Raw genomic sequence first — 14303 nt, forward strand, 5'->3', positions numbered from 1 at the left:
GTTAATTGTTTTAATTCTAGGCAGACGACCCAGGCTTCTAGTGAAAATGATCAGGATATTTGGGAGCGGCGCTTTAAAATTGAATGTTATTTGTTGTCCGGACTTATTCTTATTTTGATTATTTTTCTTATTGTGGCTGGTTTCTATTGTTGTTATAGTTGTGTACACCAATAAAGTGCAGTTTTGTTCAGTTAACCAAGAGTTTCCATGTATCCTAAATTCTTCCACAGAGAATACAATAACCCTTTTCAATTTGCAAAAGCAACATTTCCCAGCATTTTCCACAATGTGTCATCCTTAGTCTTGGAAAAACAGCACCCACACCTGGTTACTGCTCTGCAAAGGCAAGCTACTCTGCTTGCACACCTTCACTCCACACGCAGGGGCTGTACTTGCCTCTGAAGGGCAGTTGCCTCTCTGGTTTTGCTTTACACTACCACATACAAAACCTCTGTCGAGCAATTGTGATGCCTAAAGCGTTGCCACAGCATCACAATATGCTTTCAGTATAACCAGTCCTTGACTGGGCTGGCGCAGGCCCCCTCTCCAGAGCTACACTGACTGCCAGGCGGTCAGGCATCAGCGCAGGGCCGCACACCGCTCACGGGAATCACATCCCCCTACTCTCCCCGGGGCAGTCCCGCACCTAACCCTCGAAGAGCCCACAGGAACAGCGCGGCGGCTCAGTAAGGCACCGCAGCCTGAACGCGGCCACTGCAGCCTTTCAGCAAACCCGCGCCGCGACCGCGCAGGCGCACAAGAAGTCAGGCCCTGCCCTCGCTTCGCCGCCGGTAGCGGATGTGACCGCCCAGCGGAACTCCGTCACAAGCGCAGAGGCTGCCGGGATTTGGCGGGTGTCGGAGCGGCGGTTGGGGAGCCCACGCCTTCTCTCTGTACGCGGAGCTGCCTGGGCCTCGCTTCCCTCGCGCGCCCCGCCATGCCTGTCGCTACCAGCCCCGCCGCGCCGTCCGCGCAGGAGGCGCTGGAAAGTGCGGGCCGCATCGTTGACCGGCAGATTCAGGATGATCGCTGCTACCCAGACCTGTCCGAGCTCCTGGCGGTGCCGGCGCCCGGTAAGCCTCGGTGGCGCTCTGCCCCCGGCGTTCGTCGCCTCAGCCGCCTCGGTGATCCCGAGCACCGCGACCCCTTGCAGGGCGGCGTGGGTCGGTACTGGCTGGTCCACCACGTGTGGGGGACGCTCAGCTGGCAGTCGGCCGGGCACGACCCCTCCGCTGGTGGCTAGTGCCCTGCAGGGGCACCGGGGCCAGCGGTTGCTAAGGATGGCGACGAGGCTGAGCCGACCGGTGTTTCAGGCTTGGAATGTGGTGGGCGCGTTGGTGTGTGGGATCTGTCCGTGATGGGGAAACACTACGGGAGTCTCATCTTTTTGTTGCTGCTGTTCGTAATTGCAGGTAGCCCCACAGTTTCCGGTATGTCAGATATGGATTATCCTTTGCAAGGACCGGGTTTGCTGTCGATTCCTAACCTTCCAGAGATCAGCTCAGTCCGCAGAGTCCCACTTCCTCCCGAGCTAGTGGAGCAGTTTGGACGTATCCTTATGAAAAACAGTGTTAGGTTGTGTAAGTCATAATACTGGAAGCGTTTTTTTTTCATAATCTTCCCTGATATATCTGTCAATCTCTCAGTAATCAACTGTAATATTGTCCATGATCCCTCTTAAATGGTAACAAGGTCCATTTGCATAGAGTTGCTGGTGGAATTGGTTTCTGTATGAAGAACTTTGAGTGTTTACGGTACATAGTTTGTGTACCTACTGTAAATAAAGTAATACTTTTTTTAAAATATGCCAAAGGAAACGTTGTCTTTGCTGTCCAGAATGTATTAAGACCTTACATCAGCAGTGCTTCAGATATGCAGTGCAATTGTATGATGGGAGTATTTCCAGAAATCAGCAGAGCTTGGCTGACCATAGACAGTGACATTTTCATGTGGAACTATGAAGATGGGTATGTAGAGAACACATTTCTCATACTTAATCGGTGTTATTCTGGAATTAAGTGATTGCAGTAGTGGAAGATTGTTTACTAGTAGAACAGAGGTTTAACTATTTTGATTGCATTCATATTTTAGTAAAACGTTTGAACAGTAAGAGTTTAGGATCTCTGTGTTTTAGTAACATTGCTGCCGAATCATCTAGAGATGAGAGAAAGGAAAATGCATTTCCCTATAGCTGATATGCTAAAGTCGTTGCTGTATTTATGTTAGATGTTATGCCAAAAAAATTGCAGAAAGTTAGCTTAATTGCATACCTTTCCAAAGTTGATCTAATAAGTATGCTGATGCAAGTTATGGTGGTCAGTTATTCCCACAATGTTAAGTAGTACAACATAAGTACTTTGAAATACTGTGATTGAAGCTTTCCTGCCCATTTTATTTTAAGGATTCATAAAACTGAAAATAATTTCATTATTGTTGTGGTTTATCTCTAGCCAGCTGCTGAGCACCACATGGCTGCTTGCTTGCTCTCCCCCCGCCCTCAGTGGCATGGGAGGAAGACTGGGAAGACAAAGACAAACCTTGTGGGTTGGGATAAGGACAGTTTACTGGGATGGCAAAGGGAGGGAGAGAGAAATAACAGCAGGACTTAAACTATACAGAAGAGGTGGTACACAATGCAGTTTCTCACCGAACCACACAACTTAGGTCCATCCTGAAGCCGGACTGTCCCCATCATGGGGCCACACAGCCCTCCTCTGCCAGCATGCCTTTATACATCATGGAATGGAATACCCCTCCTTTGGTTAGTTTGGGTTACTTGTTGTGGCTGTGTCCTCTCACAGCTTCCTGGGTGTTTCCTCCTCCCCCACCTTCTCACTATCAGGGCAGTAGGAGATGCTGAAAAAGTCCTTGACTGCTTCCCAAAAACTAAAACATCAGTGTGTTACCAGCACTACTCTTGCCTTAGCTCCCAAACACAGCGCTGCACCAGCTGCTAAAAAGAAAACAGACTTTTCCAGCTAAACTCAGGGCTGTTATTTTCTTTTTCTTGTTCCTTGACAGGGGAGATCTGGCTTATTTTGACGGCCTTAGTGAAACTATTCTTGCAGTGGGTCTTGTAAAGCCAAAGGGAGGTAAGGAATATATGATGTTGCATAGAATTAGGTACTGAATCTTTTAGATATGTTTTTTTATACATGTATATGTGAAAATCTATTTTGTGTGTGTACCTGTGTATGCACAATATGCATGATTTTATTTCATTTTTAGGAATGAGAGATTAATTACAAGCAAAAAATAATGTATAGGTTAAGAACCACTGATAAGCTTGCAGGTTTTTTCCACATTGTACTCTTAACTTTTGTAGTGTTTATAAATTTACACATTCAAGTAACGACTTCTGTGAGAGCCTGGTTTTTAGCCCTCTTGGTTCTTTTGGTAGCTACTGCTTAGATAACATTGAAATCAAAAGCTGAATTGGCAATTAACAGAAGAAACAAGCATATTTATAAGAGAAATGTCATTTTAAAGATCCTGCATTTCATTAACTGGAAGTTGAGCTTCTGGCTGATCCTCCTTTCTAACTAGGGAGTTTCACATGTCATTAGGTTTCAAGTATGACTATTCCTTCTAATCAGTCAGTGTGATCTGAGAAATTGACTGAAAACTAAAATTTTAAAATTTTTTCCCCTTCTTTAGGTATCTTCCAGCCTCACGTGAGACACTTACTTGTTCTGGCTACCCCTGTGGATATTGTGATTTTGGGTCTTAGTTGTGCTAATATACAAGCAGGTAATTAATTCTCTCCTCATTCTTAGTTGTGTATTAACAAGTATATGTGGCTGTTGTATTAGTAGTCATTTAAACGATACAAAAAAGGCAAAACAAGACCATATGCTGAGCACTTTGATAATTTTTAAATCTCATTACAGACAGAGGGAAATAACTTTGTGGTGTGTGCTCTTTCTGGATCTTGGACTCTTCATACAAGCATTGAATTGTTTTGCTCAGCTGTTAATCATAAAAAGAGCTTTTGAAACAGCTACTCCTGTTAATTAAACAGCATGTAGGTAGAGAGAGAGAAAAGATGGTATGAATCTTGGTGAATACAGCTCATTAATGTGGTTGGCATTTGTATTCCAACCGTAGAAATAGAGAAGCTGATAACACTTTTTATTAAATGACATATATATTAACAGAGAAAATACAGAATGGGTTGAAATGAGTGGATTCCGATCATTTGCTTTCTTGTGCTATCTTGGTATGAAAACGAAAGAAAGTAGAAATCTGTGGTTTAGACTTGTGATGTAGAGGAGGGGACAATCTATAGAAATTTTAAAAAATTGCCTTTCCTTATGTGGAAACCTATAGAGTGAATTTGTTTTAAACTTTTTTTTTTTTTTAAATCAGCAATGTTGTTGCTCTGCATTTTACTTTGGGGAACTGCTATTCCAGAACGTGTGTAGCAATTAGGAAATTTTCTTTAATTTTTCCTATTTTCCAAAATGCTTCTTATCACAGACCTATAATGTTCATTAGAACAAGTTCAGAACCGAAGGGGATTTACATATGTGCTTATTTAAGGTACTGGATCACTCAATGACAGTATGTCTGGTGGAATGCAGCTGCTACCAGATCCTCTCTATTCACTCCCTACTGACAATACTTACATTATGGCGATAACTTCCACCGATAATGGGCGTATCTTTTTGGCTGGAAAAGATGGCTGCCTATATGAGGTAGCATACCAGGTAACTCTAGGTTTTACACACAGACATTTTTCATTGTTTCATGGTTGTGGGGTCTAGGCACTAAGAGTTGTAAAACATGTCGGGCTTGCTGTCTTTTTTTCTTCCATAATTATGTTGAATGACTTGGTTGAGCAACAGCTCTAATATATTAGTGTAGATGCATTTTTGTTGAACTAGTAGTAATTTTATAAGGAATAGAAACCCAGCTGTGGTCAACTTGAAAAATAAAATTAAATTTGTGACCTCCTGCACCATTGCCTTCTGAAATTTTCCTTTTAATGATCATCTGTTTCTTTCAGGTGAATAGTACATACTTGCACTTTTAAGTCAATGGTGTGTGCTTAGATTTTTACTTGTTTTCATACTTGTCCTTCTAATGACATTTTTAATGTATTTACCAGTTTGGGGTTTTTTATTTCAGTGCTGTACTTTTTTTTTTTAAACTGCAGGCTGAAGCAGGCTGGTTTAGCCAGCGCTGTAGAAAAATTAACCATTCAAAGAGCATCCTGTCTTTCCTTATTCCATCGTTGCTACAGTTCACATTCTCAGAGGATGGTAAGTACTAATGTTGAAGACTTACACAATAATTTAATATAACCTTTTAAGTAATAATCATAGAATATCAGGTTGGAAGGGTCCTCTAGGATCATCTTGTCTGATCTGTCTTGGCAAAAACTCCATCTAGACCACAACATGGTCTAGACAAGATGACCTAGCACTGTGTCAAGCCAAATCGTTAAAGTGTACAATGTCAGAGAACCCACTACTTCCCTGGAAATGGAAGTACTTCCCTTGGAAAATAGCACTTCCTTACTCAGAGCATTCATTTATTGTCAGTGAAACTTACAGTGGTTGATGATTATAAAAATCAGGTCACTTGTTTCTAGTTCAGGATATAGATTACCAAAGCCTGGAAAGTTTGAAACTTATGACTAAACTTAGTGTCATTATTAAAATCAATACATGCTTAGTGGGATCACTGCCAACAGCAGAATGTTTAAATAATTTTACTTGGTTTTGCTGTTTAGTGAAAAATGTGAAATTAAAAAATTATTTGCTCTGAAATCTGAATTTTTTTTTCTCTGTTTTTTTAGTTTACAAATGATTATGTGAAATTGATTGCTGTTTTAAACCACTTCTGGTAGGAGTTTGGTGTTGGACTCCTCTGGGTTTTGTTAATTTGTAATCAGTTATTTTACAGATATTCTGTCTTGCTTTCAACAAATACAGTCTTGATTACTGGTTCTTATTTTTCCCCCATTCTCTCCAGATCCTGTAGTTCAAATTGCCATTGACAACTCTCGAAATATCTTATATACCCGCTCAGAAAAAGGAATGTTGCAAGTATGTGACTTCTTCTAATGTCTGTTGGCTATGTTACTGACCTGTGTATAACTTCTTAAGGTTTTCCTCAGTGCTTGGGAATTCTCTGTGTCAGGATATTATGCCAGTTTTGTAACAAAGTGGGTGCTGAAGTCTTAAAATAGTTTCTTTTGAGGAAAGAGTTGCTTTTTGATCTTACCGTTACATTTATTTCATCCATATATTTCCAAAGAGTTGGAGTTGCTGCTTGGTAGGTGAGGCTGTATTAAATAATTCAACCATAAATCTCTAAGCTGTATTGTTGAATTGCAGGTCTACGATTTGGGACAAGAGGGACAGGGAATGACCAGGGTTACTTCTCTTTCACAAAATGCTATAGTTGCTGCTGCTGGGAGCATTGCCAGGTATATTTATGATAGTTGTATGTAAGACGCTTCCTTTACAGCTGATAGTTTCATGCTGTATTTTTGAAGAATATTGTTTGTTTACTACTTTGGACTGAGAGTGTAAAGGTTTGTTGTTTTTTTTTTTTTTTTTTAGAACAATAGATCGCTCTGTATTTAAACCTGTTGTTCAGATAGCAGTGATTGAAAGTTCTGAATCCATAGACTGTCAACTGCTAGCAATCACACATGCAGGTAAAGAGCAATGCCAATTCCCTCACCGCCAATTGTAATCTGAGAAAAATCATCTGCACAGTTTAGCAAAAATGTGGCCTTTTTTTATCTTTTTTGTTCAGGTGTCCGACTGTATTTTAGTACTTCACAATTTAAACATCCAGCAGCTCGTCCCTCTACATTAACCTTGGTTCATGTCCGTTTGCCACCTGGATTTTCAGCTGCTTCTAATGTTGAGAAGCCAACAAAAGTTCACAGAGCTCTTTACAGCAAAGGTGAGCAGAGGAACGAACGTGTCTCAGTTGAAATCGTTGGGGGGTGTTGTGTAATAGTCGCTATCACAGTGTTTGTACATTGAGAAGTTTGAAGCAGTGGAAATAAATGAGAACTTCCAGGTGTTAATGAGGGAGTTTTTGGAAGTTGTCATGTTTTTTAGAATTATTCTGCAAGGTGCAATGTTTGAACAGAGAACTCTATGTGCTGATCACTCTTTTTTTTTTCTTCTAATGTCCCTACAAAATAAATGTAGTGTGTTAAAGTTCCCCACTCTAGCCATGATTAGTTCATGAAAGTAGGGAATAGAATAGAACTGACTTTCTACCTCTGTAGTGCCTCTCATGCTGATTTCACTGTCTGCTGGCTGTTCATGTTTAACTACTTTAGCTACTGGTACCATATAAGATAACAAACAGCTGCCAGCTGGTTCCAGCTTTATGTCACTTCCGACTGTAGGCTAAATTTTTGAAAGTGCTGCAGAAATGTGGGGAAGAAATACCTGTGTTATTGACCCCTGTACTCATACATTTTTTTAGCATTGAAGTAATTTCCCAGTGGTTTTTATCCATGATGTGTTTAGTTTAAACATCTCACTTTCAAGGCATTTTTGTTTGTATCTTCTAAAGTAGATGACAAATGGTTTGAAAAATGACCTTCTGAAGAGCCTACTGACATAGAAACTCAAGAGATACTATTTGTTCAGATTTTATGATTAGGACTTAGATTGATCCCTACTACATATAGAATTAATTAACAGGGTTGCATCTAATGCATCACTATTGCTTCTAGTACAAACCTATTATCACTGTTCTTGCTAGGGGTCCTGCTGATGGCAGCATCAGAAAATGAGGATAACGACATCCTGTGGTGTATCAATCATGATTCTTTCCCTTTTCAAAAACCAATGATGGAAACACAGGTATTAAAGCAAACTTTTACACAATTTTGATGGAATCTAGATACCGCTTTTTCCTTTCTGATAACAGATACTTGAATAACACTACCTGCAAGAAGTGTGGAGTTCACAGAAAACTTCCATGAGGAGTTTGGAAACACAAAGCTACTAATCGATATGCTTCAAAGAAAAGGAAATTAATTGACAGTTTTGTCAGTGAATGGGAACTGGTCTCTTAGTAGGAGGTTTTAGTTTGGCCATGCTTTTTAGCTTGATGCAAGCTATGTATCAAAAGCAATTGCTTTGACTTATAAGACTTGGCTTCTAACTGACATAATTGAAAATACTGACTCTAGCAAGCTGGGTATTGTACAGTAATGCAGGAAAACAGGATCCACGTTACATAGTGGTGCTTGCTAATGACAATAAAACTTGTAGGTGTTAGAGACTTCGGGTTTCTTTTTGTAAACTGACACGCCATGACTTCGTTATGTTTCAGACAGGATTAATCATGATTATTTCCTTTTTTCCCCTGACTTTTCTTTTTCCTAATTGTTTCATGAGTGGGTTTCTAGGAGTTTAGTTGCCTTATGTATCAGTTGAGGGAAAACATTTCATGTCTTCCTTGATTTCATGTCTTTCAGTTCTGTTAAATAGTGATATGTCAAAAATCGTATTATCAGAGAAGCACTGGTAGAATTGGAGTGAATAGAGAGACTATAAGTTAAAAGTTTCAAAACCAGGTTTTGATTGATCTGCTGTTTTAATAACTTGGAAAGGAGCTTTATTTTTTTTGCTGCAAAAACTTAAATATCCCAAGTGCTGAGCTCTTATTTTTTCCAAGGCATTTGACAGTAACGGACAGCTAGATTCCTCAAATGAAGCTGCGGCCTCTGTGGTGGTTTAGCCCTGGCTGGAGGCCAGACACCCACCAAAGTCAGTCTATTACTCCCCTTCTTAGTTGGACAGGGGAGAAAATACATATTAAGAGGCGCAGGAGACAAAATAAGGACAGGGAGAGATCATTCTGTCAGCAATAACATGGGCAAAACAGACTCAACACAAAGTGAAGAAGAGAGAAACTACTCTACTTAATTACACTACACTACAAAGAACAGTAAAACTGGAGTCTGGAGCATGACCAAATCTTAAAACAAACGTAAACAGATCTAAACCACTTTCCCCCCACCACTCATTTCTTAGCAGACTTTAGTCAGGATTTTGCTCCCTTCTTCCCCCCGCTTGCAGTACAGGGGGTGGAGGGACTGGGGAAAATGGGGTTCTCGGTAGCACCTTCACCCCACCCCTCCATTCTAAGCAGACTTCCCTTTAGCCATGATCTTGCTCACTTCTTCCCCTGCTCGCAGCACAGGGGGGCAGGGACTGGGAAACAATGGGGTTCTCGGTTACTTCTTCATGAGCTGTTTTGCTTTTTCAGATCTTAAAACACCTCTAACCTCCCTCCCCCCTCCCTTCTTAGCAGACTTCACTCTAGTCATGATTTCAGTCCCTTCCCACCGATCGCAGCACAGGGGGGCAGGGACTGGGAGATGGGGGATTCCATCAGTCCTTTGCAAGGTAGTGTCCTTCTTGGCTGGGAGGTGGGGGGACATTCATTCCACACCCTCCCCCTGCTGCACCGTGGGGTCTCAGCCACAGGAGACAGTCCTCCATGAACTTCTCCAACATTAATCCTTTCCTCAGGGCTTTTTCTCTTTTATCACAGTGTCTCTCATTCATTCCCAGTCCTCCATGGGGTTATAAACCTCCCCCAGCAATCCTGTTCCGACACAAAACTCTCATCTCTGTGTCTCTGATTCTCCTCCTGGCTGCAAGTGCTGGCAGGGGCTTATCCCAACGTAGGGTCACAGCATCTTCTCTATGTCTCCACCTGCTCCATCCAGCGTGGAGCCCCTCCACGGGCTGCAGGTGGGGTCTCGGCCTTTTCCATGGGTTTCTCCACGGGCTGCAGGGGCATCTTTCTCTCTGGCACCTGGGCTGCCTCCTCCCCTGCCCTTCTCTGGCCTTGGTGTCTGCACAGCTCGTTTTATCTTCTCACTCCATTCTCCGGTGGCAAAATGCAGCTGCTTCCAGATTGTTTTCTCCTAGATGTGATTCTCAGAGGCGCTCGATATCTCTCGGGCCACGGCTTTGGCCTTAAATTGCTCGTTGTTTATAGTTTGGGCTGGTAGAAAACTGTAACTGCTGCTTAAAGAAACTGTCTCAGCAGCACAGCCTTACAAAACTGTAACACCTGCATGTATGGTTTTGTGGAATGTCTTCACTACCCTATGTCTCTTTCTCAGTTACTACTGTCCCTGTCCCCTAAGAGAAGCTCTGTATTATTCCCTGTCTCCCAAAAGGAGCAGCATATATATAGCTGTAAATTTGGTGGTAAATTTCTGTTAGACAAGACAATGACTTGCTTATTTTCTTTGAGGTTTTTTTTTAATCAGAAGTAGATTGTATTGTGTGTAATTTTAAATGGTAAACAGTAAAATACCACAAAGGATATTTCAAAATCTATTACTAATATTTGGATACTGTCTGTTGTTCAGATGACCACACGTGTTGATGGACATTCCTGGGCTCTTTCTGCTATTGATGAATTTAAAGTTCAGAAGATCGTAACACCACTAAATAAAGATATTATTCCAATAACGGATTCACCTGTTGTTGTGCAGCAACACATGCTTCCACCTAAGAAGTTTGTTCTGCTATCAGCCCAGGTGAGTATTAGTCTTCATAAAGGAAATCAGAAGAGTAAGTATAAATTAGGAAGACTGACCTAAACCTATTCATTTTGGTTTTTTTTTTTTATATGTTTTAAGCATTCTATTCTGAAGATAAAAAGGAATAAAGAAGATTGCTGAAACCATTTGCATCTATTTTAAATTTAGTCAAAGATGTTGGGCCCGAAAAGCTGAAGTACAGTAAAGCAGTGTACTAATAGTTTTTGTCGGCCTCCAGAGACCCCTGTAAATACAGATCACCTTAAAAGTTATTTTAACCTTGGTTATATTCATGCTTAGGTGAAGTTAAAACAGACACTGACTGCCCAGAAAAAATAGTTTGGTTAAATATTGTTGGCATTTGGAGTTTGAGTAAGTAATTCTTTGTTGTGGATGAAGTCCCAAAAGTGTTTTTGAAATGGTTTTAAAGAAACAAAACACACAAAAAAAGAAATTAACTTGCCTACTTCTCTTCTCTGATTACGTTTAGCAGTATTTTAGGGCACTTTATCTTAACCAACAGGACAAAAAAAAAAAGTTTAATCAAGAATGTCTTGCAAGCTCTAGATTCAACCTGTATTTGTTTGATGGCAGCTGTTTTGTTGAAGTCACTAATGGGACCCTCTCCAGTAGTTAGTATGGAAGTAGGCAGGGTGATTGAGTGTGGTCTTACCATACCCTTGATCCTGAATTCTTCAAGCTTTTTTTTTTCCAGCCAGTTTTGAGGATTTGCAAGATTGATAATGCCTTTCTTTTCTGTGTATACATGATATACATCTGTATTTTATGCTTCATGGTGATCTAGAAACAGCGAAACTGTCCAGTTCATGGGGCCTTTATAGCCATTGAAGTGTTTTTCCTGCCTTTCATAGACTTTACAGAATTTTTTTGCTTCTGAATGCGAACTAGGTTTTAGGCAGCATACATGTTATACTTTGATCCAATTGTGCAACAAAGGAAAATTCAGAAAATTCAGAAAATTCAAAAGTTGTGCATTGTATGGAGAGGGTGTTGCAATGGCCAGAATAAAGACAACTTTGACTTACTTTGGGTTACTTCTAGGGGAGCTTTATGTTTCATAAACTGAGACCTGTTGATCAGCTGCGACACCTGCTTGTTAGCAATGTAGGTGGAGATGGAGAAGAGATTGAAAGATTTTTCAAGTTGCATCAGGTAAGGAGTTCTAACCTGCTATGAAAGTTACTAGATTTACGTAAGTATTACAAAACTAACTTTCTTTAGCATCTTGTTGGTGTAAATGTCTAGTTAACATTTCATTTACTGATTAAAGTATTAGCTTTTCCGCTTGCATTGCCCTCATAAGTCAAATTATGTAATGATACATAACTTCTTGGTTTAGGGTCTCTAAAAATGGAAATGCAAGTCACTTTCTGTGAAAATCTTACATGACTGCTATGCAGAAGTAGAATGCAGTTCTTAGTTAAGGAAGAAGGCTCATCTAAGAGCAAGGGAGAAGGGTTTCTAAACTAGTTAAATTCCTGTAAGGGTTTTTTGTATTTTGAAGCCAGTAGAAATATTTATAATTGGTCTTTTTGTTTGTTTAATGTAAAAAAAGCAAGAAAGAAGTTATTGTGGATTACAACTTTAATAACTAGCACTGAGTAGCATCTGTAATTTATACCCACCATAGTCTGCTGTCTTAATCTTTGATAAGACATTGTCATGGTTTAACCCCAGCCAGTGTGTAATATCACACAGACCTCCACTCATATACCCCTCTGCCAAGGAGATGGGGAGGAGAATGGAAAAATCACCATGGGCTGGGATAAAGACAGTTTAATAGGGTAAGAAAGGAACATGATGATGATAATTAAACCACAAATAGAGTTGCTGACCATCCTGCTGAAAAACCCGAAAGCCCAATCTATTTCTGAGCAGTGATGTTCCTCCCAGGTAGCTCCCCCAGTTATATGCAGAGCACAACATTGCATGGTAGGGAATATCTCTCTGGCAAGACTGGGTCAGCCGTCCTGGCTGTGCTCTCCCAGATTATTTTGCCCTAAGCAGGGTGTGAAAAGCTGGTAAGTGCCTGACTTAAAGTAGACACAATGACTAAAATATCAGTGTGTTATCAACAGTATTCTCATACTGAGTCCAAAACACAACACTTATCCTGATACTAGTCCAAAAATTAACTGTCTCAGCTGAAACCAGGACAGACATAAGTGGTAGATGAACATGCATTAGAATATGCAAATCATTATTTTTATAGATTTACTTTTTTCTCCAAACACAATCTTAATACATGTTTGTGTAGAAATTGTATGAGTCTTAGTAATAATTGGGTGACAGACACGGATGTTTCTTACCGGTATCATACTAAGTTTGTAAAACCTGTGTGTAACAAAAGCTGAACTTCTAAGAGAGATGCCTCACTATAATTCACTTCCTGTTGATAATTGGGAGGAGATTGTTTTCTTTCCTTCTAAATAAAATGATGCAGTATTTGCTGTTCAGCTATTGAGCAGTGTAGCTTGTATGTTTCTTACCAACTTGATCTAAGATGCCACACTAACAATATGATTTGGTCTAGGAGGATCAGGCCTGTGCCACTTGCCTTATCTTGGCCTGTTCTAATGCTGCATGTGATAGAGAAGTATCTGCCTGGGCTACTCGAGCATTCTTCAGGTAAGTTTCAATACTGTAAGTTTTTCAAAATACCATGCTTGGGATTGCTACAGCCATTAAAGAGTTGTTCATGCTCTTTAATCTACTGCCTGTACAAGCTTTACTTCAAAGTGAACATAGACATAAATCTGGTGGAATATGCTAACTTTAGGCTTGTTGACAAAGGAATTTTCCAGTTGTGGGGATTTCTAGTTAGTTCCCATTTTGGATGTTTATATTCCACATGAGGAGAAGGAGGCTATTGAAAACATAGTTCAGTCTGCTTGAAATGGATTTAACTATAGTTCACAGTATTCCTGTTCATTGAAGTGCTGTGTGTAGTAATGTGAGACCAACTCAGCTGGAAAAAGAAGAGGCAGAGGTTTTAATTTTTTGGGTTTCTTTTTGGAGAGCCCGGGGGGAGCAGGGAATGGTGTGTGGGTTTGAGACTGCTTTCTTTTTTACTTAGCATATTGTAGTTATATATGCTGTTCATTACTTCGCAAAGGAAATGTGTATTCAAATGGATTTGCCTGGTTTAGGGCTGATGGATTATAGTAACATATTGAATTTTTCAGATTCCTTTTTCCATTGGTTGGTTGGTTTGTTTTTTTTCTGCTATTAATTGAGTGAGGAAGTACTGGCTTCACCTCTGGAAAATTGATTTCTCATATATGTGTCTTAAGTACTGCCTCTCATTGGAATGGTGCATATACGTATATTTTAGTTAGATGCCTTAAACAAATTGGTATATTGTGGGTCTCTTGACTGTCCTCACAGTGCATGTAGGCTGAAGGAAAAAAGGGGTTTGGAAAGGTAGAGCTGTTGGAAGTGTTGGTAAGATGTGCAGCTTTGACTGTATGTTTCACTAGAGTTTGAGTATTATGTTCCCAAAAGATTGCTTGTTTTTTCCCCAAAACTTGTGTGGGTTATAGATCAAGTCAGCTATTCTCAGTAGGTTGTTAGTAGTCACTCTTTGTTAAAAACAATTACATTACGAGATATGAGAGGAAATGAAGGTGACAACTCTGGAGAGGTGGGTCGTAGCAAAGAAAGATGTAACAGTGTTCATGTCGCACTGTAGGAGAGAGGTGGCTAGAAATTACTCGTGGATGGTAGAAAG

The 14303-nt window shown here is 40.4% G+C and overlaps 1 protein-coding gene across 1 annotated transcript in view; it reads left to right on the forward strand.

The window, feature by feature from the left end:
* Nucleotides 1–1417: 1417 nt before the first annotated feature.
* The window catches only part of NUP155 (nucleoporin 155), a 39989-nt gene continuing 27103 nt past the window's right edge, over nt 1418–14303 (forward strand). The window contains exons 1-14 of the mRNA XM_084278516.1: nt 1418–1550; nt 1871–1967; nt 3022–3092; nt 3658–3750; nt 4543–4709; nt 5159–5264; nt 5980–6053; nt 6345–6436; nt 6573–6670; nt 6772–6924; nt 7744–7844; nt 10379–10549; nt 11615–11725; nt 13107–13201. Coding sequence (XP_084134642.1) covers nt 1433–1550; nt 1871–1967; nt 3022–3092; nt 3658–3750; nt 4543–4709; nt 5159–5264; nt 5980–6053; nt 6345–6436; nt 6573–6670; nt 6772–6924; nt 7744–7844; nt 10379–10549; nt 11615–11725; nt 13107–13201 — 1547 coding nt within the window. The 5' untranslated portion in view covers nt 1418–1432. The remainder of the gene's footprint in view (nt 1551–1870; nt 1968–3021; nt 3093–3657; nt 3751–4542; nt 4710–5158; nt 5265–5979; nt 6054–6344; nt 6437–6572; nt 6671–6771; nt 6925–7743; nt 7845–10378; nt 10550–11614; nt 11726–13106; nt 13202–14303) is intronic.

Source organism: Gallinula chloropus (genome assembly GCF_964237585.1).
Source record: "Gallinula chloropus genome assembly, chromosome: Z".
In the NCBI taxonomy this organism is placed as follows: domain Eukaryota; kingdom Metazoa; phylum Chordata; class Aves; order Gruiformes; family Rallidae; genus Gallinula; species Gallinula chloropus.